The following is a 25,187-nucleotide window of genomic DNA, read 5'->3' on the forward strand; positions in this document are numbered from 1 at the left end:
CTCAACCTCCCAAAGTGCTGGGATTACAGGTGTGAGCCACTGTGCCCGGCCCAGATGAGGTGTTTGAATCTCACATTTAAACTCTGAATTTTCAGACTACATGTTCTGTTTGGTAACTTTTCATTTGATCTGTAAGCTCTTCATTTTATTTTCTTCACATAATTTAAAATTAACCTTGTTTTTCTCCTTCAAGCTTCTTAGAGGAAACATTTCTGTTAGTAGCATCAATGAGTCTCTTCACACTGACTCCTGGTTGACAGTCCCCGTGATTTCCATTTTCTGATTCACTCTCTTTGTCTCATTCCAAGTTGCTGTCATCCATGTACTCTCCTAAACAGAGCAGGTACATTTATTGTTTTCAGCACAGTTTCAGTCAGAGATTTTAACTGGCTGTCTTTATTATTTACAGCCAGTTTCATTCGTGTGTTTTAGGTTTTTTAGCATTTTATTCCTGTTCTTTGATTCTTGAACTCTTTCTTTTCATCTCAGGGCTTCTTGGGAATGTCATTTTAGGCATTCCTGGAGGTGAGTGAGCATTTTCATCCAAATCACCCATTATTTCCCTGTAAAATTGTTCTACATTCTTTGGAGAAGCCTTTAAGATATTTGTGGTGTCAATCACTTGGGACTGGAGTGATTTTGCTGTTTCTTCCAGTGACTATGTCTCTCCTTTTAAGTGCATCATCCTCATTTATGAAATAAAAGTGTGTTAGTCTTGGTTTTCTATGTCATGAAGGTCTACTGTCTCCTCAAAAGAAGAGACTGACTTACTTAGATTCTTGTCAAGTGCTGCCTAACACAGCGCTTGTAACATCAGAGGATTGGCATCCACTGGGAGTGACCTCAGGGCTTCTTAGTCTGGCTTAATCAAGTCCATGTTCTCCCCGACTTGCCCATATTCTTTGACCCAGGCAGAAAATCATTTGGCCAGCTCTTTTCCCCTCCTTAAAGTATGTTGGCTCTTCATTTATAAAAACAGTCACAGGCTGGGCATGGTGGCATGTGTCTACAGTTCCAGCTACTTGGGAGGATCACTTGAGCCCAGAGGTCAAGGACACAGTCAGTAGTGGATAGCACTACTGCACTTGAGCCGGGGGACAGAGAGAGACCCTGTCTCAAACAAACAAACAAACAAACAAAAACCAGTCATAACAGCAGATATTAGAATTTCTGGGAATTCTAAAAAGATTTGAATGCTCTCTCTGGCATTCAGACACCAGCAGAGCACTCCACAGATCCTCAGGACTGCTGATTTTTGAGGCAGTCAGCAGGCCCTCCATGGTTTTAATGGGTGCTGCAGCTCTGCCCTTGGTTGCCTGTATTCTGAGTCATAGCCAACCGCTGTGAACCTTGCTGAGTGTTTGTCTTTCACCCAAACATGTAACTAGGCACAAGACATCAGTGGGGCTGGGAGAGGGGGAAGCTAGGCTCTATAAAGTAGTATTCTGTAACTTTGCTCCATCCACTGTGCAAATGGAAAGAGATAATGTTTGTGCAGTGCATTAGGGAAAAATGGAAAAGGCTGTCCGCAGCCAGAGGAACCAGCCTATGAGCTCTGTTCACTCTAGGCCCTACTTGGCCCTACATCAAACCTGGGAGAGATCAAAGCAGTGCTGTGTAATACCTGTTCTCTGCATACACGCATGTCAGGGAGTGACAGTGGCACATGCTGCAGCAGAGGACCCATGTGCTTACATCCCTGGGCAAGGTCATTCTTCTCTTGATTCAAAGTTTCCTTTTGGATCCTGGAACCCTGATCTGCCTACAGAAATCACAGGGCACTCCTTCCCCCCAAGACTCCCTCTTTCTTTTGTATTTAGTCAGTGCTGGCAGGCAGGGGCAGAGGACTGGATGGCTTCATCAAAGGCGCTTATTTATCAAGTGGGAATTTAATTGTAAGAATTCAGGGGAAATCAATGGAGATTGGCAGTGCCTCAACGTTTCATGGATTTTCGGTGGAGCTAGTTTGTCCCTGTTCAAAACAAGCAGTCCTGCATGGGGAGGCTCTCCTTCATAGTGACTCTTTCCACTTGTCCATTTGTGGCCCTGCCATCTTCAGTAGGCTTCTAAAGCTGTCCCAGGATCAGTCTCCAGTCAGTACACCTCGCCATCTTCAGAAGTGTGGCTCTGTGGAATGCCTCCAAAGCAGGAGCCGGTCCTTCCTTTGGCTGAATTTGCCACCCCTTATTTCTTTAAACAATATCTCACTCTCCTTGATATGGTTTGTCTATGTCCCTACCCAAACCTCATCTTGAATTGTAGTTTCCATAATCCCCAAGGGAAGGACCTGGTGGGAGGTAATTGAATCATGGGGGTAGTTCTTGTGATAAGTGAGTTCTCACAAGATCTGATGGTTTTATAAGGAGGTTTTCCCCCTTTTGCTCGGCACTTCATGTTGCTGCCTCCATGTGAAGAAGGACGTATTTGCTTCTCCTTCTGCCATGATTGTAAGTCTCCTGAGGCCTCCCCAGCCATGCTGACCTGTGAGTCAATTAAACCTCTCTCCTTTATAAACTGCTCAGTCCGTTATGTCTTTATTAGCAGTGTGAGAACGGACTCATACACTCCAAGTGTCTCTGAAAGACCCAGGCCCAGAGATTCACTGTCCCTCCCCAAGGACTCTGCATTGAGTGCCTTGTCCCCGGTATCTTTACCTATGAGGGAAATGAAATACCTTTGATGGAGACTGGGCTGGGGCTCTGAAGGGCACCAGGGTTTGGGCTGCAAGGGTCCTGCTTCCAGGAGTCACTGTTTGTTTCTCATTTTTGAGTCAGAAAAAGGTCCCTGGGAGTCTGTGCATAGGCTCTACCTTCTCAGGTTTTTCCGTCTCTGAAGACATGACTGCCCATGAGAAGTATTTAAAAGAATGAACATTAAGTATTAACTCGTTTAGCTCTCATATGAGATAAGGTGATGTAATCATAATGGCTCTTAATTTCAGAATGTAAGCATAAAGCCATATGTTTAACATACACACAAACAGTATATGTATACACACATACTTAAATGATGTATGCGTATGTGTGTGTACTTAGTAAGCAGTGAATAAACACGAGCTAAATGATGAAGCTAGTCCTAACCTGTTTTTGAAGAATTGGCAGTTACAGAGAGGATGATATAATTTTAAAAAATTTAATGGAGACACAGCTATATAGATATCAATCTTTTGAGTGTTTTTTTTTTTTTTTTTAGAAATGGAAAGTGTTGGTTGCATAACTCCTTTCATCTGTAATGTGTCTTAGCAATTTAATTTTTGGCTTGCAGCTGGTTTGGAAAAGTTGTAGTTGTCATGGTTGTATACTTTAATGTGCTTCCTTCTAGTGATAAGTGGGGTTAGGGAAAGTGTTTTGCATGCAGTAGATGCTTAATAAGTATTTGTTGATAAAATAAATGAGTAATATTGGAATAGAGATCAGCACGCAGTAGGTCACGATGGTTTTATTATTTCATTCACTCATTCACTTATTTACTTCACACAAAAAAACTGATCTCCTACCATACACCAGGCATGACTCTAGACACTGGAGGTACATCAGTGAATGAGACAAAATTTTCACCTTTAAGGATTACATTTTTTTTTTTTTTTTGAGATGGAGTTTCGCTCTTGTTACCCAGGCTGAGTGCAATGGTGCGATCTCACTGCAACCTCCGCCTCCTGGGTTCAAGCAATTCTCCTGCCTCAGCCTCCCGAGTAGCTGGGACTACAGGCACACGCCACCATGCCCAGCTAATTTTTGTATTTTTAGTAGAGACAGGGTTTCACCATGTTGACCAGGATGGCCTCGATCTCTTGACCTCGTGATACACACACCTTTGCCTCCCAAAGTGCTGGGATTATAGGCGTGAGCCACCGTGCCCAGCCAAGGATTACATTTTAAAAGGGGCAGCAGGACATAAATCAACAGGAAGATATTCAGAAATGGTAAGCTATGAGGGGACATAAGCCCAGTGAGATTTGAACCAGGGAGGAAAGGCCACTGGGCTGGAGCTGGAGCTGTTGAGTTACAGCCTAGGCCAGAAGCACAGTGCTGAAGCCTGAAGAGGGCAGAAAAAAAATATCTCAACCACTTGCTTCTACCCTCTGACCTCCTTCTGATGCCTCCTATTAGATGAATAAAATGTGTGGCCAAAGAGCCTGAGTCTGGATGATGTAGGCCCTAGGGGAGAGTTTCTCAGAGCACAGAGCAGGGCAGAGAAAGACAGAATATGATCAGGGGCATGAGGCTGGGAAATAAAAGGAGAATAACTTGAATCTTTCATGGAGTCAATCCAAAAATGTTTACCACTTCTAAGCTCCTTGGGGGCAAGCACTGAGTTGGATTTACCTCTCTCCCCCACAAGACCTAGGGAGCACAGAGCTTGGTAAAAAGTAAATGCTTGTTAATTTAGCTGCACTTTGTAGGATCGGCTCTGCTTGACTAAATGAATGTGCTTCTGGCATCAGAGTCACCTGAAGATTCTAGTTCTGTATTGACCCTAGGGAAATGCAGTATCTTGTTCACAATGGTATTCCAGCAGCATGCTTGGTGTGTGATTATGTCTATTGAACATTTGTTAAACAGCAAACAATTCTTTTGGCATACAGAACTTTCTTTGCTACTCATATGCAGAATTGTAATGAAATAAAGCATTTTTCAGTTTGGAATTCTGCAATAAATGGAAAGGTTTCATTAAAATTATGGAGTAAAACTTGAGAGACAGATTACCACTATTTAGCTTCCTTCCCCCTCTTTCTTTCAGGAATCTCTTCTGATAATGGGGATGACAAACAGATGCATGCATGTGTGTTCTCTTTTAGACTCTCCATGTGGTCACATTCTCCCCAAACTGTCACGTATTGGGAACCTACTATTATGGTTAGAGTGGCAGGAATTAAGTCACTGATGTGTAATTTTCACTCAACATTCTTTTAGAAGAGGTGAGATCAAGAAGAATTAAGAAGATTTCAGAAATAGAAGAACAAGGAAACCCAGGGAGGGAAGGGTGAGGAGGGTAATTCTTAATGTTAAATGGGTTTATTTGATATTTGGTGGGAACCAGATTTGTACAAACACTCAAGGCTTGCAGAATACATTTAATACATGCTCTTGACCTGTAAGGGCACTGAATTGAGAACAGGCTACAAGAGTTGTCTGGGCTTGTTCTTCAGAAGGAAAAAGGCAAGGTGTAATAGGGGAGCTGAGTACATGTCTTATGACCCAGGAAAGGAGAGCATTGCTGTGGTGTGATCAGAGCCACAGCAGTGTGGCTGAGGGGAGGCAGTCAAGGAAACCACACTTAACCTCTGACTTCTGAATAGTCAGGGCTAAGCTAGACCAGAGTTGGGCTTTTCTTTGAGTTTACAAAGCAAGTCTCTACTGATATTTTCTACCTTTTTCTTTCACTAGTCTTCAAGTTGTTGAAACATTTTTTCAATTACTTGTCATTTGCTGTTGTTTTGTCCAGGTGATTCATCATGAAAACTAAGTAGAGAAAAAAACAAACACCCCAATCATCGAGAAAGAATATTTCAAAACTGTCCATATTTAGTCATTGACTAAGCTCTTCCCAGTTTGGCTGGGAAGCTCCTTACTGCTTTGATAACCAGGTGTGAAGATGACTAGCCATTCATTGTGCAGAGACAATGCTATATGAAAACTTTACTTTTCCTTTTGGACATGAAGGCTTTTTTCTCAGCTCCCTTGCATCTAAGTAGACCAGATGGCTGTGGGCCTCCACCCCAACCCAGCAGCACCCACTGGGCTATAGCAAGCCAACAGATCACAGAAGCCCTTGAGGGGACATGTACTCAGATCCCCTATTACACCTTGCCTTTTTCCTTCTGAACAAGCCCAGACAACTCTTCCACTCCTATCCTCTTTTCTTGGTCTCTTTTTCCATTTTCCTTCATTTCTTTAAAAAGGAGAGCAAAGCCATTTCAGCAGAAGAGAGGCTGGGGCCAGGGTCCACATGGAGTTTGGTTGCAGGGGTGTGGCACCCTTTCCTGCCAGAAAAAGAGAGGGGGAGAATTGATGTAGATCAGGTCTATACCTGGCCTAGCAGAAATAAATCCTGCTTAGTTTCCCACTGTAATTGAGAGTGGAGATATCCCCAAGACGGTCGTGAGAGGGCGTACACATCTATGGGGAAGCTTGGAGTAACGTGGGAGTTTAAAGAAAATGCAAAGAAACTCTGGGGCATCCGGCCAGTATGCTCAAAACTGGGAATGTGGCACCAGTTGTTTTGTGTTTGAGGCTAGTCTAGTCTATTTATATATTTACAGGGCTTGGAGAAGTTTACAAAAAGTAATCCTGCAGTGTAGAATTTCCTAGATGTGATGGTCTCAACTGAATGTTATTGTTTAAGTACTAAATTAGATCAAAGGCTGAGCATCTTATGTTGGTTACATTTTACCTGCCCATTTGGAGGAGTAAGGTGGAAGAGAAAGGCTGTGAGGGCTGGTCTACACAACAATGAGATTTTATTTCCTAAAATGTTTTGTTGCAAATGATGGTGCACCTGTGACAAGCTGGCTATGGTCAGGGTGGAAACAGGAAGAGAAACCACACTTAACCTATGACTTCTAAATAGTCAGGGCTAAGCTAAACCAGAGTTGGGCTTTTCTTTGAGTTTACAAAGCAAGTCTCTACTGATATTTCATAACCTTTTCTTTCACTAGTCTTCAAGCTGTTGAAACACTTTTTCAATTACTTGTCATTTGCTGTTGTTTTGTTTAGGTGAATCATCATGAAAACTAGGTAGAGAAAAAAACAAACACCCCAATCACCGAGAAAGAATATTTCAAAACTGTCCATATTTAGTCATTGACTAAGCTCTTACTGAATACAGCTTTACTGAGAGTGATGAGATTACAAAATAACACTACATACATTTTAGTTTGTTGCTCCTTATATAGTACCAGAATGTTTTAAGCAAACAAAGAAACTTTTTTGCCAAAATTTGCTGAATAAATAAAAAGTTTTTAAAGAATATCCAAGAGAAGTAATTTATTTCAAATTCCCTGAGAGGGCAAATTAAATGGTCTTTACCCAATGAATTGTGCTGGAGGGTAAATCTTTATTATTTTAGAGAGTTTAGTTCTCAAAATTAGCAATAGAGAGAGGACTCTGGAAAATTATTCTGTAGGTTTTATTGACATGAAAAGAAATACTGAAAAGTAATTCCTTTTAATGCTGCCTTTGCTGGAGAACATATTCATCAGTGGCTGGAATAGGGATCTAACTCATTGAGAGATTACATAAATTCATTTGGTTGTAACTAAGGGAAAAAATTAATGAGGTAATTTGAGTTTTTTTCATCTAGTAAATTGGATGAATTCTGAAGAGACTTGGCCAGGATAACCAGCAAAAAAATAAAACAAAAAATTGACCTTTTAGCATGTGCATATTTCCTGCTAAACCTCTATTTCCATGCATGTTGTAAAATACACTTACTGTAACTGCTGCTCTACGTTAAATCATACAACCATTCAGTACTCACTTCCTTATGAGTGAGTACTCAATTACACTCATAACACTCCACTACCATCTAATCATGTTTTAAAATTATATGAATCTGTACCATCACTCACCTTCTATTCAAAACCATTCTTACAACATAGGAAGTAAAAATAAAGTTCATTCAGCGCACTGAAAGCAGCCAGTGCATCAGGGATGACAACTTGGCACCAAGAACCTAACTAAAAATGGACAAACTATGTTAAAGTTTGGCTTCCTAGAGACTTTCTCAGCAGGTTTCTGGCCCATTCAGAAAAGGAGAGCTTGAATTTTATTATTTCAGCTGCTGGGTTACATGCTATTTCTCTGATACATTGAACTGATACTTTATTTGATTACAGGACTCAGACATTACAAAAATAACAAGTCCTTTTCTTTAACAAAAAAAAAAAAAAAAGGAAGTATATGCTTGGATCCTAAGACTTGGGAGTGTAATTGAATATACGCTTAAAACATACTAAAAGTTTTCTGCTTGGGAAATCTGGAGAAACAAGGTTTCTAGGAGCAACTGCTTCAATAGTTGGTTTATCGAATATGTTTCCCTGACACATGAAAAAGGACACACATTATTTTGATTCTGCATACTTTTATCTATTTCAGTTGGCAATGCAAGATGTTCTAGGATACGGAGCTTTCACCAACCCTTATGATGCATACTCCTCACCATTGTATTATGTCAGAGATTCTGACATTCCGAATTCATATTGGTCTTTATTTTCCTAACTGTTGAAGCAGAAGATAGAACAGCAATGCATCCAGGAATCTGGTAAGCTCAAATACGTGGTTTTCTGAGTCTTTAAACACTTCAGAAAATAAATTATAATTTCAAATGATTTGTCCAGCTCTAACATGTCTCCGGTTTCATCCCTAGAAAGCCATTGCCATGTTTTTGCACAACCTATTTTATCAAGCTTTGACAGAAGAAAAACCCTGTAGTCTCAGTATCTCTTCTCAGTATTCCATCATGTAATGTTACAATTGGTTGATTCTCATTTATTTCAAGCCCTAGGTCCTCCTCTTCATATAATACTTCTAAAACATCAATGAGAACACATCTATTAGTATGCATCAAGGAATTATGTCTATTTGCCCACTTATGATGTATAACCCACAATGAGACACCTTTTTCTCTAAAAATTAGCCATACACTATATGCTTCTCAGTTGTATAAGTGTGTGTATATACACACGTATACATACACCAAGGTAATATACTACATCCACATATAGCAAGGTAAAAGATTCTTTGTGTGGGATAAGAAACAGCCCAGTGTTTTTACATTAGTAATGTCTTGTTCTTAATTTACAGCATTTGTAGCCCTTACTTGAGTGTTACCATTAAATACTCAGAGATTAAACTTTTCATAAGGGGCAATGATATAAAATTGTTCCACAAAGGGTACTATATGAACCACTTTTCACAGTTCAAATAAAATATTTTAGAAATAAATATCATAACTCTAGCAATAACCTATCTACACAAGGTGGAGAGGGTGAGATTAATGAAAACCAAATGTTATTTCCATATATCTCATGTTCAATTTCTAAATAGCTTGTTTTATTTTTCAAAATCCAATTGCACATAACCCAGGATAGGCCACTTCCTCTCCAAAACAGTCAACGAATGAAGTGATAAATTATAAGAAAGGAAAATATATATCATTTACTACAGTCATTCCCTTTCTGCAAAACTTGGCAAACATGTAAGAAAAATGCTATCAAGTGGATACACTTTGGTTTATAAAGCTAATTTTGAGCAGATGAGATTAATAAAAATAGGGCAGAATTAGCATATATTTTTATATATGTGAGATGCATATTTGATTTTTACTTAAGAAATCAGGAAGATCCATATGAAATGGGAAATGATGGCATTTACTAACAGGAGAACCCATTCATCCAGTTTCTGCCAAATCTACGAATTCCAAATATTTCTTTCATTACTGTCACATAAAAGATGGGGGCAAATCGAATTATTGTTCTTGGTAGTATAAACTTCAGGCTATCTAAGCTTCAGGCTAATGGTCCTTAGGGACATAGTTTTATTTGGTGATCTTCCCAGGGCATACATTAGGGCCAAGGTTGCCTTTCAACAGGTTGGTGCAGCCTTTAGGGTGAGGGTAAGGCTCCCAGGGTACTTGAAATTCTTCTTTAAAAGAGGACAAGGGATAAAATGCAAATCCTTCCAGTTGAAACAACCAAATGACTTAAATTTACACTATAAATTAAATGACTAATATCGATTCCTTCATTGAAAGCAGGATTATGGCAGAAAATACACTGGGGCCTGAGGTATGGAAGAAGAGGAATGCTGGCTAACACAAAGGTTATTAACTTTACAGTCCCTGGGGGGAATCCTTATTCCTTTTCAGTCAGATTTTGTTTTAAGCTTTATTACGTTGTCATGGGATATCTTTCAAAATCCTCTACTCAATCAAGTATGGGGGGGGGAATTGCGTTGAAATACAGAATTAAATCTTAAGTCTTTACGGATATCGATGATTTTCATTTTTAAATAAAACAAATCTATACGAATATCTTCAATTTCGTAAAGAAAAAAGGAGAGAGAGAAAAATAAACTTTTGAACATGAAATCACTCACATAAACCTCAAGTGTACTAACGTGTAGAGGAAAAAAATCTCAAATGTGGGTGTAACCGCTATACTTTCAGGAAACATGCCGCCTTGGAAGAGTGCCTGTAACGAATTCCGTCTGCCACCCAGTGGCCACTGAAATAAATTTGTTTTGTTGGCTATGGCCCTGGATTTTGCTAAGAAAAAAAAAAAAAAGAAGACACAGAGGTAGATTATGCCATATCAGGAATTTAAAGCCATCAAGACATGTGCCTTGACATATTTTACCATACAATCAGTGTAGTAAATGTTAAATATTTTCCTTTTCGCGAACTCAAAGGTTAACCACGTGGCTCTATAAATAAATAACGTGTTCTTCCGGCGTCCCCGCAGCTACCTGGGCTCAGATACTGACTGGCACGGAAGACACCGAACTGGCCCGGGATTCCCGAGTCACGCTGTTGGGCATCGAGAGGGTGCAGCAGGACACGCCGACGGTGGCCTCGGGTAGCTCGTCGTCCTCCGTCCACTCGTTGAGCTCGGGGCTGAAGCACTGGATGCACTTCTTGTACTTCTTCTCGCCCTCGTTCCAGCCCCCCACCAGGTAGGCGCGGCCGTGCAGCGCCGAGGCTCCCGCCGTGCTCACCCCCACCTGCAGCGGCGCCGCGTAGCTCCACTGGCCGGTCGCGGGGCTGTAGCACTCCACTGTCAGCACGTCCACGCGCTCCCCGCGCGGCCCTACCTGGCTGCCGCCCATCACGTACACTCTGTCGCCCAGCGTGATCGCGCAGTGCCAGCCCCGGGGTGTGCTCAGGCTCGGCAGCTCCTGCCACGAGTCGCTGGCCGGGTCGTAGGCGCACACGGAGCGCGAGTAGGCGTTGGCGATGTAGCCGCCGGTCACTAGCACGCGGCCGTCGGCGACCGCGCCCGCGTGGCAGCAGCGCGCCACCTCCAGGGGCGTCTTGGGCTGCCACTGATTGGTGGAGGGCACGTAGCACTCCAGCGAGGCCAGGCTGCCTTCTGCGTTGCGGCCGCCCGCGGCGTACAGGAGCCCGTTGAACACGCTCAGGCTGAAGTGCGTGCGCTTCTGGTTCATGCTGGCCAGGTGTATCCAGGTGTTGAAGCGGGGATCGTATCTGGAAATGGCAGAGGAGGTGTGACAGCCTTGGCGGCGGCAGCTGGGGAACCCCTGTTACTCTGCAAACCACGAGTGGGAAGCCTGACACTGCTCCTGCAAGGAGGCGAGGGACCTGGCCCAGCTCCTCACCTGGAGGCTGGCGTTTCTCGCTCAGCCAGTAAAAATGTGTGACACTTGGAAAAGGCAAAGCCGGCATTGACTCCCTCTCGCCCCCGCCCCTCCTCCGTTTATAAGATCACTCCCTTTATGGGGCCACTTGGAGAAGAGCCCAGAGACTGAACTTTCAGTCCTTCTTTCCCCCATATTCAAATATCTATCATCCAGTGGGATTTACGAGATGCGGCTTTTATGGCGATCCGAGGTGGGCACCGCCATATTAAAGTCAATTCTGCATATCTTCAGATTCCAGCCATTTCTAGCTGCCTCTCACTGTTTAAGATACAAATTGACTGACTGGATTTCTCCACTTCTCACAAACCCCTTATTCCTACACCTATCCTGGCCATTGCGACAGTAAAGCCAAGCCACTCCACCACATCTTCTCTTGTCTGTTAGACTGAGATCAATGGAACTCATGCCTAAAAGCATCAACAAAGGCTTAACTTCGTATACTTTTCTATTTTTCAGCACTTATAAAGAAGACTTTTTAGTTTAGGGATAAATATATATATATTTTTCAGTGCTTGGAACTATCCATGTATAAGCATTGAAATTGATTTCGACTTAAGTACTAACAGGTGTCTTTTCAGCAGGAAGAAAACAAGCATAGTGAACTGATCCTTTCCTGTTGACGTAGTTTAGAAGTATTGTAAATACGGAACTCACTCCTTCAGTCTGATGTTCAGCTTTGTCCCATTTAACTCCCAAATTAAACTTAACTGTACTTACAAATTAAACACTAAAAATTTGTTAATTGGGTTATTTTAAATGCATATACACAATGGAATAATAAAGAATATTTTTCATGAAATACTACACAAATTTTCAGATCTTGCTCATTAGTTATGTTTGACTTTATACTACTACCATGATATAAGTATGACTTTCTGAACATTTCATATAATGGAAGTTCAATTTTTATCATAAATATATAAAATAATATGGGATTTGAATTCCATTTTTTTGAAGGATGTGTTATGCTTTTACTCTTTCTATGTGTGTCAAAAATACACATTTTCTGTTATTCAGTTTTCAAATAAGTATTTTAAATTAATTAGCTACCACAATTTTAATGATCTCATTCTATTTGCCAGTTACGAATTTGACAGTTGTCAGTAGCAGTCACTTAAAATAAATTTTTCATTATTTTATTCTTTCTTACTACTTAGTGTTAAAAACTAAATTTGTACTTAATTTCTGTCAAACGTCAGTGTATTGTGAAGAGTACTCAACCAGAAATGAGCAAATGTGAATTGCTGCTTACTGCTTTTATAATTTCCCTGGGTATCAGGTTTCTCATATATAAAATCAGAATAATCATATCTTCCCCGCCCACTTCACAGGCTTGTTTCAGAAATCTATAGTGCATAATAATAATAGTGCACTATTAATATAGTGCACTTATAAAGTGCTGAACATACATAAGGTGGCATTTTTATTATTGTTGATTTAGTGAGCCAATGATCTAAGCTAATAAGCATGATTAATTTACTTCTATATTAGAGCTATTTCCCTATAATATTGAACCATTTCAGTTCCTAATAAAAGATCAAGTACCTGCAGAAATTGCTGACTGCATGCTTGGCTTGATTTCTTGCGTCATTCTGGTCTTCACCACCGGCTACATAAAGAAATCCATCCATCACAGCCACACACTGATTAAAACTTTTGGATGGCATTTCCGTAAGCTTGCTCCATCCATTTTCAGGGTCTCTATACAAGATGTCTCTGCTAAGGGACTTCTCTGTAAGGCCTGGACGTCCCCCAACAGTGACGAGGACTCGGCAGCCACCTCGGATTCTTGTTCGCCTGGATTGCAATGTGTTCTGATGATATGGAAGCAAGTGGTAGTTCATAGCATCTACGAGAAGTTTGTGACAATCAGCATCTTGCATCATTCTTGGTACAGACTGCACATAATTGACCAGGTCTTGTGCGGAGATGGTACCAAAGCGAATATTGCTCAAAAGATCTGCAGCATATTTTACTCTCTTTTGGTCAAATTCTAGCCATTTCATTGCAATCTGGAATGCTACTATCTCAGAAGGCAACTGTAAGTCATCATCTATAAGAAGTTCATTAATTTGTTCAAATGTAAGTTTCATAAACTGATCTGATTCTGCAAATTCAAGGAAGTTATCCCGAATAAATTTCTGTGCTGCTGCTTTTGCATTTTTCAGGGAGTATGTTTCAGCAATATTAACTACATACATGCAATTCTCAACACTCATCTCCCGTATCAGAAAATCACTGCACATCTTTACAAGAGTGTGGATCTGAAGGTAAACAGCAGCAGAAATAATGCTTCCTATTGTATACAAGGAGAGAGTGAGCTTTCCAGTGTAGGCATACGCAATGACAGTGGCCAGGCCTAGCGGTGAGATATCATTGAGATCCACCCTCTGAGTTGACGGGTCTTTTTTTAGGATGTTGTAAAAGTACTCACTGCATGAAGCCATCACTGACTTATGAACATCAAAGGATTTGGTTTTGGTACCAATGACTAAGTCACATAGGAAGTTCTCTTGTCGCATTTTACTTAAACCTTCCAATAGGTTGGGGCCATAACACGCATCTGTTAGTTCAGAAGAAATGCAGCTAAGGCCATTGCCTCCCTCTAGTAGCCCATTCAAAGCATTCAGTTTGTTTAGGGGGCTATCTTCTAGGATTATAGTCATCTCATTGATATCGCCTTTGTTCTTTTTGACAATCTTCTTTTTGGGTGCCATGTTGGCAAATACACTGTCACAGGCAAGAGCTTGCTAAAAAAAGAAAAAAAATGGCATGGTTTTAATTATGCTTTAGATTTTGAAATACTACACTAAGAAACTTTTCTTTTTCATAATAGTTTATATGGCATAAAATAGATTAATTTTCAAAAATAGATTTAAAGACATATTAAAGTAGATGCACATTTTACAGTTAACTTCAGCAAGAAGCATTGAAGACAATTCTAGAAAGATTGATGTTATCAAATGAGACCTCTCCATCACTGTATTGCCAAGTAATTATACAGAAAAAGTGACCACATTTTCTTTTTTTCTCTTTCTTATTTTTTTTTTTTTTTCAAGACAGAGCCTCACTCTGTTGCCCAGGCTGGAATGCAGAGGCATGATCTTGGCTCACTGCAACTTCTGCCGCCGGGGCTCAAGTGATTCTCCTGCCTCAGTCTCCCGAGTAGCTGGGACTATAGGCGTGTACCACCATGCCCAGCTAATTTTTGTATTTTTAATAGAGATGGGGTTTCACCATGTTGGCCAGGCTGGTCTTGAACTCGTGGCCTCAAGTGATCTTTTTGCCTTGGCCTTCCAAAGTGTTGGGATTACAGATGTGAGCTGCTGCACCCAGCCAACATTTTCTGATTGAACTATATAGTAGGGTAGTAGTAAAATATAATTTAAAGGGCTTAGTTTACTCTCATGAAAAAGTGAATTATAAACACTCTGAAGGTTTTCCTCAGGAAAATATTAAAATTCAGGAATCCATGTGAAATGTAGAAAATATTATGGAAAGATGATTTTATTTGCTGTAGCAATAAAACCTGTTATATTTTAAGAGATATACATACTTGACTCGAATTTAGTGAGACATGTATGATAAATACTATAAGATTTTGCCAGAGAATTTAACAGAGAGGGACTCTACATTCCTATATGAAGAGATGGATGTCAATTCAGTGAAATTTTAGTTGCTACCTCTATATGATATTTTTTCTTTCTGGAACTTGATAAAATGATTTCAGAGTTTAACTGAGGGAGCGGATATAAAAGAATATCTAGGAATTTTGTTTAAAAATAAAGAAATTCTCTCCAGATGTAAAAAATTACAGGAACTAAAAATTTTGGATCAGGAATTAAAAAAAAATTCAGTGGAATAAGACAAGAGGTAGAGAACTATAAATTCAGCAGAACAAAATAAAGGGTAGAAATCCATATATGTATATGTGTGTATGTGTGTGTGGATATATACAGTATATGTGTGTGTGCATATTTACATATTTATATAATGTATGTGTGTGTGTGAGTATATTAGGATAAATATGGCACTTAAAAATCAATGAGCAAGAATTTGTAATGATAGCATTAGGTCAATTGATTTCCTACTGTATATATTCACTAAAAAGTCTTCCAGATGAATTAAATATCTAAGTAACTTACACACATACACAAACTTATATAAGACCAGAACAAGCTAGGGCTCTTGTTTTTGTTTTATATCGTAGGGAAGGGAAAGCCTTTCTCAGCTGACACAAAATCCAGAAGCCAGAAAAGACTGAAATATTAGAATATAGAAAAAATAAAAACCATGAAACAATAGCAACTCTTTAAAAGGCAAGTATTTTTAACCTTTTTTTTTTTTTTTTTTTGAGACAGGGTCTCATTCTATCACCCAGGCTAGAGTGCAATGGTGTGATTCCGGCTCACTGCAGCCTCGACTTCCAGGACTCAAACAATCCTCCCACCTCAGCATCCTGAATAGCTGGGGCACAGGTGCATGCCACTATGTCTTCCTACTTTTTTTTGTAGTTTTAGAAGAGAATAGGTTTCACCATGTTGCCCAGGCTGGTCTGAAACTCCTGGGCTCAAGCAATCCACCTGCCTCCCAAAGTCCTATTATTACAGACATGAGCCAACTCACCCAGCCTAATCTGATGATTTCTTTGGTGCAAATACTCTTCATGGCTGATTTCAAGCTATCAACTGCTTAACAATCAGCTTGCCAAATTTCTGAAAATTAAACAATCAGCTCTTGTGAGCCAGTGCAAGCCAGCTCCAACATAACACAACAGAAAACATCTATTAAACCAAGCTTATGCTAATTATTCAACAATTTGCTCTTTTCAATTATTCAACAATTTGCTCTTTACTGCTAAGTAACTCATGTACATCTTTCCACAGAACTACGTGTATAAATCTACCTCATTCTTTCTAATCGGTACATACTATCACATAGTAAGGGTATATCATACATTGTTCAACTTTTATCCTATTGATAAGCATTTAGGTATTTAGGTGTTTTACAATATTTGTCTTTGTTCTGTGTGTGTGTGTGTGTGTGTGTATGTGTGTGTGTGTGTGTGTGTGTGTGTGTTTTAAATCCCACTGTAATTTCATCCTGATGGGGTAAAACTCAGCTTTGGCTCTCCTTGAAAGGTTTTCGATTTGATGGCTGGTGTATATGTTTAAGTAATTGTATAGCCCTTCTATTGTATTTGCTCCTGCTCCTATCCATGCAGAAGAAGAGTTGCAGGCAGGCAGAAAATAGAGACGGCTTATTTCTTTTCCAGGGCTTTTGTTTTTTTCTTTAAGCTCCAATTGTCATATTCACATTTATTTTTTTTTTTTACAAGACAGTAGCACATAGATCCTTCTTCATTCTTTTTTGCAAACAATGCAAAATGCATCCTTACCTTGTGAAAATAGATTATGAACCCACTATCATTTTAATGCTCAAATGCATGAACTTATGTGTTGAGTGTCTCCTTGTTGGATTTTCTGGGAGAAACTTTTGAATATTTGTCCAGGAAGCAGTTATCAGATATCCACCTCAGTGTGGACAGTACAGTGCTGGGAATGATGGAGCAGTACAAGATGTAACTTACATTAGAAAGACGAGACATGGCAAATGCAAAACGTTAATAAGAATCTAGTAAGCACAGCACAGTAAATTTTGGGAGAAAAGTCCTGTCTGTGTTTCTGGAACAACTCTTGTGGCCAATTTTTTTATTCATATAAATACGGGGCTTGTAAATGCTCACTGTTTTAGATGAAATCCTAAGGCTGAAGAGTAATCTGAGTGCCTCAGACTGAAACACTAAATATTCTGTTTATCCATCATTAAGACATTGTTTCAGAAGTAGCATGTAAGGGCAATTTTTAAAATATTAATTACTGATGAAACAGGACACCTACTAAATAAAATGGATTCAGGCCACAGTGCCGGGGCTGGGTCCCAGAGGACACCCCTGGGTTACACCGTGCAATTCTTCAGTTACTAGATCATAGTGAGACCCAGGAGAGAATGGAAGGATGGGAGGGACTCAGAGAAGCTCAGGGCAGTAGCTGTTTGGCTATTTCAATTTGTTTGATATACACATAATATTTACAGATGGATGTTAGTATTTTAGCACACTCTCCAATTCAAATGGAATTAAATTAGAAATTAATAACAATAAGCTATCTAGAAAAACCACTTTTCTAAATTTGAAAATTAAACAATTTCCCTTTGAATAATCCACAAGTCAAGGAAGAACTCACAGGAGAAAGAGAAATTTGGTAATATTTCAAATAGAACGACAATGAAAATAAAACATAAATATCAGTTTTACTACTTACCTGCAGTGTGACTTTTGGTAGATTACCTAGCCTTTTACAATCTCCATTGACTTATTTCCTAAGAGAAAATTATAACAGTGCCTGCCTCTAGGATTGTCAATGAAAGCCTAATGAGGAAATGTCTATAACAGTATTTTGCAGAGTACCTGACAAAAAGTGAGTTTTCAAAAAAATTTGAACCATTTTCATGACAAGCAATAGCCTCTGTTAGTTTTCTTTGGGAATAAAGAAAGGAGCCTGTTTAAGCTTTCGAGTGAAGTGAATCCGAGAAAGCCACCACATAGTGGACAAGCAGTCATGAGGTACAGCAGGCAATATGGGACAGTCACAGTGACTCAGAAAAGAAGTGACAAACAGTAACCAAGGGAAGATTTCTGGAACATATAAATATTTCTATGAGATTCTTTAAAACACCAGGGAGAGAAAAGGAATACATGCAAATGCACAGGCTGAGAAAGAGATTATTTTTATTTTGATAGGTAGGGGTAACCCCAAAAGTTCCAAAAACTTGGGGCATTTGGTTATAGATTAGGTAAGCAAAACAACAGAGTACATGGAACAGATTGAATCTGTGTGTCTGGATTTAAGGATTCAAATAAAAAAGACTATTGTGGTGGGGTAGTGTTAGAATGGGAGGTGTTACAGATGACATGAATACTATTGGGTCCTGGTAGCTGAAGAGTTTTAAAGAGAAGCATGTATAGGAGGGAGAAGGTTATTAGAAGTAGAGGAAGTGTTTCAAACTGAAGCAGGGAGGTATGATCAGCCTGTCATGGGGTATTCAGAGATGGCTGAGGTCATGAGGGAGACAGTTGGGCAGGTAACGTTAGGTCAGTGCATACAGGATATTAAGTGCCAGGAAGACTTTGAACTTGATAAATTCATATGCGATCTAGGAGGACTAAGAAATCTCCAGGAAAAGAGAGGGCAACTTGAGGCTAGACAAAATAGTGGTATCAGTAAAAACTCTCCACTTTCTTTCTCTTACTTCCTATTGATGGCTTCTTTTTCCTCCCTTGCCTGACCTTCATGCTGCTACTGGTGTCCCCATTGCTAACCCAGCCCTGGCCGGTTCCACTCATGAAAACTTCCATGCCCCTCTTTTTCTTTATGTTCTTTTGCCTTATCCTATTTCTCTATGACCTCCCTGGATGATACATTAGCTAGTCTGACAAAAATGAATCCAGGCTAACCGGTTAATGGGCAGATCTACTCTTTTTCCCAGATATAGATGGTTTTTGTTTTGTACTTAGGCGTCCTTCTAGACTCACATGCAAATTTCTATCAGAGTAGATTTTGTGGAATATATATATGCACACGCATGCACACATGCACACACACACACACACACACACACACACACACTGACTTGCTGAATATACCATGTGCATTTCAGAAGAATTTGTATTCTGATTGTTGGGTGTAATGTTCTATAAATAACAATTAAGTCAGGCAATTGATAATGTCCAGGTAATCTATAACGTTATTGATAATGTATAGATAGTTAGATACATACACATATGTATTTATATATATTTTTTTAATTAAGGCTTTTAGGGGCTGTGAAATCACTTTTTAGTGATAACTGGCTTATTTAGCTCTCTCTAAGGTGGGGAGAAGGAGAGGAACAGGCAGGAGACCATTTAAGAAACCTGAAATCAGGCTGAGTGCCGTGGCTCACTCCTGTAATCCCAGAACTTTGGGAGCCTGAGGTGGGTGGATCACACGAGGCCAGGAGTTCAACACCAGCTCGACCAACATGGCAAAACCCTGTCTCTACCAAAAATATAAAAATTAGCTGGGTGTGGTGGCGTGCACCTGTAATCCCAGCTACTCAGGAGGCTGAGGCAGGAGACTCACTTGGACTCGGGAGACAGAGGTTGCAGTGGGCTGATATTATACCACTGCACTCCAGCCTGGGAAACAGAATGAGACTCTGTCAAAAAAAAAAAAAAAAGAAAGAAAGATGAAAGAAAGAAAGAAAGAAAGAAAGAAAGAAAGAAAGAAAGAAGGAAGGAAGGAAGGAAGGAAGGAAGGAAGGAAGGAGGAAGGAAGGAAGGAAAGAAAGAAAGAAAGAAAGAAGGAAGGAAGGAAGGAAGGAAGGAAGGAAGGAAGGAAGGAAGGGAAGGAAGGAGGGAGGGAGGGAGGGAAGGAAGGAAGGAAGGAAAGGAGGGAGGGAGGGAGGAAGGAAGGGAGGGAGGGAGAAACTATTAAAATCAAAGCCTGCAAACAACTTTCTTGGGGCCAAATTTTCCTAGACATGCTCGTAAATTCAGTCTTTCTTTAGAGCTACCACGATATCTCATTGCTGGGTCTGCAACTCTTAGGTAAGGCTGTCTATTCACCTGCCCAAGTGTTCTCAATCTGTGCCATGCTCCTCCAATAAGGACACTGTGCAAACCCTTCAGCGGAACCTGAGGATCAGGGTCATTGCTTTGAAGCTGAGCAAAGCTCCGATGTTGACTTTAGGGCTGCAGAGTTGTTCATTTGTTCCTGTGTCCTAATAAATGCTCCGCCTGTGGCCCTGCTCCTGCATCTCCCAAAGCCACTGCTTTTCTCAACTTAAGGAGGACTGTAGGCCAGTAAGAATCAATAAGCTGGGAGGCTGAGGCGGGCGGATCATGAGGTTAGGAGTTTGAGATCAGCCTGGCCAATATGGTGAAACCCTGTTTCTGCTAAAAATACAAAAATTAGCCAGGCATGGTGGCATGTACTTGTAGTCCCAGCTACTCAGGAGGATGAAGAATCACTTGAACCTGGGAGGTAGAGGTTGCATTGAGCTGAGATTGTGCCACTGCCCTCCAGCCTGGGCGACAGAGTGAGACTCTGTCTCAGAAACAAACAAACAAAAAGAATCACTAAGCTGCATCTTGTGCTCCAGGCCCTGTTACAGAAAAGACTAGCTCCATCTTCACGGGGGATCGGAACCCAGAGGCTATGTTCTCATGGGACATACAGGGAAGACTTCAACGAACTCTCCAGGCCCCTCACATTGGAGCCTTTATGGGGAGTACTGACACAAGGCACGTCAGACTGGGTGCACAGAAACACAGATCCACCCAAACACACAGCATGCCACTTGACCAGCCAGGACTTTTCCACAGTCATGTTTAAGTGAAGAGCAAGGGCAATCTCCAAGGAAAGAAGTCACACAAGGCTGGCAAAGTAATATGTACGTGCAGGAAAGGAACATGGAAGAATTTAATTCACTTCCATTTACTAATTTGGTCATAGTGCTGGGCTTCGAGGTTGACGGTGTGGGCAAAGAGAAGATGACTAGAGAAAAACTGAGTATTTTAAACAACGTATTACCCAGTAACCAGGTCACATGTGAACATGTAGTCAGAGCAGTTCACACAGGAACTCTCACTGCGTTTTTCCACAATGATACAAATGTTCACTGTGTACTCCTTGGCCATCGTCAATCATGGTCACAATGGCGGTCAAAATGTGGCAGTGAGGAGGAGGTGTTACAATAATGAGTTGCAATAATTACAATAATATGTGTTCATATATAGAGTATAACTTAGATGCTGAGCAACGCATTTTGAAAGCATTCCATTCTTTTTTTTCTATTTGTATTTTAGCTTTGTAAAGTTGGAGGAGGATTTTACTTACTCTTTTTAAAAGAAAAACAAACAAACTCTCTCTCTCTTTTTTCTTTTTAACAGAGTGAATGTCTTATTGTCAGCTGCTCAGGGCGTCCCCAAACTTGGTAGCCAGGGCCATCAGCCAGGATGTGACTACTATACCCTAGGGAGGGCTCTGGCTCGGGTTATGGTCTGCATGGCAGGGCATGCATCTTTGCTAAGCTGCCTGTGGCTGGGAGAGTGGGAAGGCTGTTTCTCCATTTTTCGTAAACCACAGTAGGCTTGGTTCTGCTTGGCTACCTAGTGGGGGCGTCTAACACATTGCCTTTTGGGATCAAAGGGAGGAAGAACTTCACACGCTTCCGCTGGGACTGTTGGTGGCTTGCACTTTTCACAGAGTTCCTACCATAGTAGGAATTCTGGAAGGAAGAGCAGGTTTAGCCACAGCAGCTGAGGTTGTGTAATGAGATGAACAGCTATTTGGGGGCACTGCCAGTCCCTTCCCTTTTGTGTCAAAGAAGAGACTTTGCACAGGATGCAAAGGGTTATAGACGGTCCCTCTGCTACTAGAGCTGTCCTTTCATTCTGTGGAGGAAGCCCAGAGAATTCCCCTTCCCTGGCTATGAACTCCACAGCCTCCCTCCCTCTGCTCCATCTGCTGTCACCTAGAGCAGCCTCTTGACTACCCTGGAAGACCTGCCCTTTACAAACTGGGCAGAAGGGTAACAGAGACGCAATTCCACACTCCCCTCCCATGCCTGCTGCAGATCCTGGCTCTTGGGCCATTTCTAGTGCCATGTATTCAACACCTGATAAGCAGCTGGGCAGAATTACGAAAATCATCACATTTTTCATCATCTTTTGTATTTGCCAAATTTAAGTATAGTAATTCCTAAATATACATCACCAAGCAGGAATCTGTATTATGCATTTAATGTAAATGGATAGCTCCATTTCCACCTAAAATAACAGCATTTATTAATTGAGGGTAAACTGTGTGCTGAGCCCTGGGTTAAGTACTTTTACATAATTTTATTTTTTAAATTTAAATATTACAGATATCCTAAAAGGTAGGTTATATTACGTTCATTTTACAAATGAAGAAGAATCAGAAAGAGGAAAAAAAAAACTTGTCCAAGATCACATAAGTAAGCATGCAGTGTGTACTGGAGGAAAAATTCAAACCCACGGAAATCCTGGCCCCCTATATTGTCTTCTTTAAATCCAGGGTGGGATAAAGACTGTAGCAGGTTAAAAGTTATCTTTTTCTAACACGAGAAGATCGAGACAGTGCAAGCTACAGCTCATGTTTATAAAATTAAAATTTTTTATATAGAGAACATGAAATGATTCTTTCTGGTTCCAAATATTGGAATAAAAGAGTTACCTTTTTGAAAGTAAAATAAATTTGTTTGGGGACACATCGATCCTGTGGATTTCTTTATTCTATTAAGGGTAGTAAGAATGTGAAAATCCAATAGGTTAGGGAAGCCAAATAAATGGGGTCAAGGAGGGCTTGCATAAATTTGTTGATCAGATAATAAAGCACTTCTTTTAGAAGTATTAGATTGAATATGAAATTAAAAGCAAATGTTTTGAATTTCATGTGGTTCAACTTAGCTATAGGCTGTGCCTAGCTTTTACCTATAAAGTATACAGACTCTATGCACAAAGTTAACTATAATTCTGTTCTCTGTGGCTGGATATAGGACACAAAGACACAGTACAAAAGTTTTTGTTTGTGTTTTGTTGAAAGCTTTAGTAAAATGGCTCTTTGTTTTTCCTAGTATTTTGTGTGTTGGAAGGAGAGGGGGTTACAAATTGAGTTTTAAGTCTGATGCCTTTTTGATCATCACAGAACTGAAAATTGGGTTTTGGTATTCATTCTGCTCTAACCACTTGTTAGACCTGTGGCAGAACATCCAACCTTTTAGGATTTCAGCTTAATCATTTGTCAAACAAGGAGAACCATTACTTTTTCTTGTATAATACTGCAGAGAATTATGAACATACAGCTTACTTTTGCTGTCAGAATTGTCAAAATCTGTTTCTACACCAATTCTCCCTTTAATATGACCTTCCATATCTCTAGAATCTACTCATTATCAGATAGGGATGAACAGAGACAGGGTTTCTTCACATGGCATCTATGTATCTGGGTCTGAACTGCTAGATTTAGCAAATAAAAATACAAGATGTCAAGTTACATTTGAATTTCAGATACACTATGAATCATATTTTAGTATAAGTATGTCCCAGGCAGTGTTGGGGATATACTTATACTAAAAGATGATTTGTGGCTTACCTGAAATTCAAACGTAGCTGGGTGACCTGACTTGTACCTGACATTCCTGATCTGGGTTAGGTATTAGGTGAGTCCATGAGTCCTGTGGAATAGTCTGAAACATATTGCGTGCATGTGTTTATGTGTACTTTCCACACAGTGGGCTCAGCGTTTTCATGAGGTCCATACCCAAAATAGATCCAGAACCACCGGAGAATGAGAATAATGCCTCTAAGCAAAGGTACATAATTGGACCCCTGTCAGTTAAGTCGGCAAGTCCATGTGGAAGTATTGCACTTAAATTCTTCCTGGCCCCAAACAGATCCCAGATGAAGGCTCTCAAAACTGGTTACAGAAAAGTTATTACTTCACATTTAAGGTCACTTTCCTTCCCATTGCCCTGCACCCATGCTTCCTGGGAGAAAGTCTACAACAGGGCAAGCTGAAAAGCCATGTGTGCTAAAGTGTCACTGTCACTCTCATGCCAGTATGAACTGGGTTCCCAGAATGTCTTTTTGCCAAAGGGGTGAATCAGCTGCTCCTGCTCGCTGTCCTGGACACATTCCTATCACTGCATCTGTCGGCGCTCATCAGCCCTAACCTCCAGGAATAGAAACCCTCCTGGCTTCTGTCACTTGCCATTTTAAGTCCAACTTTGGGGGCGGGGGGAGGTTTCCACTTTACCATGTACTTCCAACATGATTTTTAATATAAAATGTATGTCAGCATAATGATATGTGCACATTTAAGACAAAAATCTATTTTTTAGCCAAATAACAAATTTGAGTTTTTTTGCAGGAAGGATATTTCTATTTTGTCAGTAGGTTATATTTCTGGGAATTCAGAGATGCCTGATTTTTGTGCCTCGAATTTAGATAAAATGGTAACATTTTATCCAAACTGATCAGTACCAAATATTTAAAAGATTTTTGATAAAAATAAAGGTAGAATTCTAAACTTTGTGAACAAAGCCTAAGAATTTTCTCTCCTTCTCTATAAAGTAGTGAAAGAAAAATATATCTTAAGCTTTAGAGACTGAGAATTTTTGTTAGAAATTACAGGTGGTTTTACGTTTGTAGGGCATCACTCTCATGCATTTCTGTTATTGTGACATTCTCCTAACACATTATATTTCTCAGATTTCAAAAAAATGTTTTTTGCCTCCCAACTTCAGATTAGGGACACGAACCACCTGACCCAGCTGTAGACTCACGTCAGTAAAATAGCTCTACAACCGCAAACACTCAGCCCACCCTCTCCCACCCGCACATCCACACACACCCCAGGATCTAGAAGGCAGGAATTGGCGACTAATGGTCCCAGCTCCTTACCCTCCTGGGTGAAGTGGCAGCTCAACTTGAGATGATGAAGTTTTAGCAGGAGACTCCTTTTGGGAACGGATCTGTGAAGACAGAGAGAGGGAGAAGGAAAATCCGGTGGGGAGCCACCAGCAGCCACCTAACAAGACCCGGCTGCAGCAAGTTTTAGAGTGACCCTTTGCCGTCCCACTGGACAAGGCAGGCCGAGCCTGCGCTTTGGCGGGGAGCAGCAGCGAGCGCCCTCCTCTCCGTCTTTGGCCTTCCACTCCCCGGCCAGCGGGGGCAGGGGGCGG

At 40.6% G+C, this 25,187-nt stretch overlaps 1 protein-coding gene across 2 annotated transcripts; it reads right to left on the bottom strand.

The window, feature by feature from the left end:
• Nucleotides 1-4,001: 4,001 nt before the first annotated feature.
• Nucleotides 4,002-25,187, bottom strand: KLHL31 (kelch like family member 31). 2 transcript variants are annotated; one of them, XM_037743610.1, is made up of 4 exons: nucleotides 24,907-25,187; nucleotides 12,924-14,128; nucleotides 10,467-11,205; nucleotides 4,002-6,733 (listed from the first exon to the last, which is right to left on the bottom strand). In XM_037743610.1, exons 2-3 carry the CDS (start codon nucleotides 14,093-14,095, stop codon nucleotides 10,473-10,475), a joined length of 1,905 nt encoding a protein of 634 aa, XP_037599538.1. In that variant the 5' UTR covers nucleotides 14,096-14,128; nucleotides 24,907-25,187; the 3' UTR covers nucleotides 4,002-6,733; nucleotides 10,467-10,472. The 2 variants fall into 2 exon arrangements, with proteins under 2 accessions (XP_037599538.1, XP_017398383.1); XM_017542894.2 differs by lacking the exon at nucleotides 4,002-6,733 and having other exon boundaries at nucleotides 6,796-11,205.

The sequence above is a fragment of the Cebus imitator genome, unplaced genomic scaffold, assembly GCF_001604975.1.
Source record: "Cebus imitator isolate Cc_AM_T3 unplaced genomic scaffold, Cebus_imitator-1.0 Scaffold148, whole genome shotgun sequence".
NCBI lineage: Eukaryota > Metazoa > Chordata > Mammalia > Primates > Cebidae > Cebus > Cebus imitator.

Coding starts and splice junctions, on each gene's coding strand:
- KLHL31 (XM_037743610.1), bottom strand. CDS start 14,095: ATGGCACCCAAAAAGAAGATTGTCAAAAAGAACAAAGGCGATATCAAT. Junction 11,206..12,923: donor GCAGTCAGCAATTTCTGCAG/GTACTTGATCTT, acceptor TGCCATTTCCAG/ATACGATCCCCGCTTCAACA.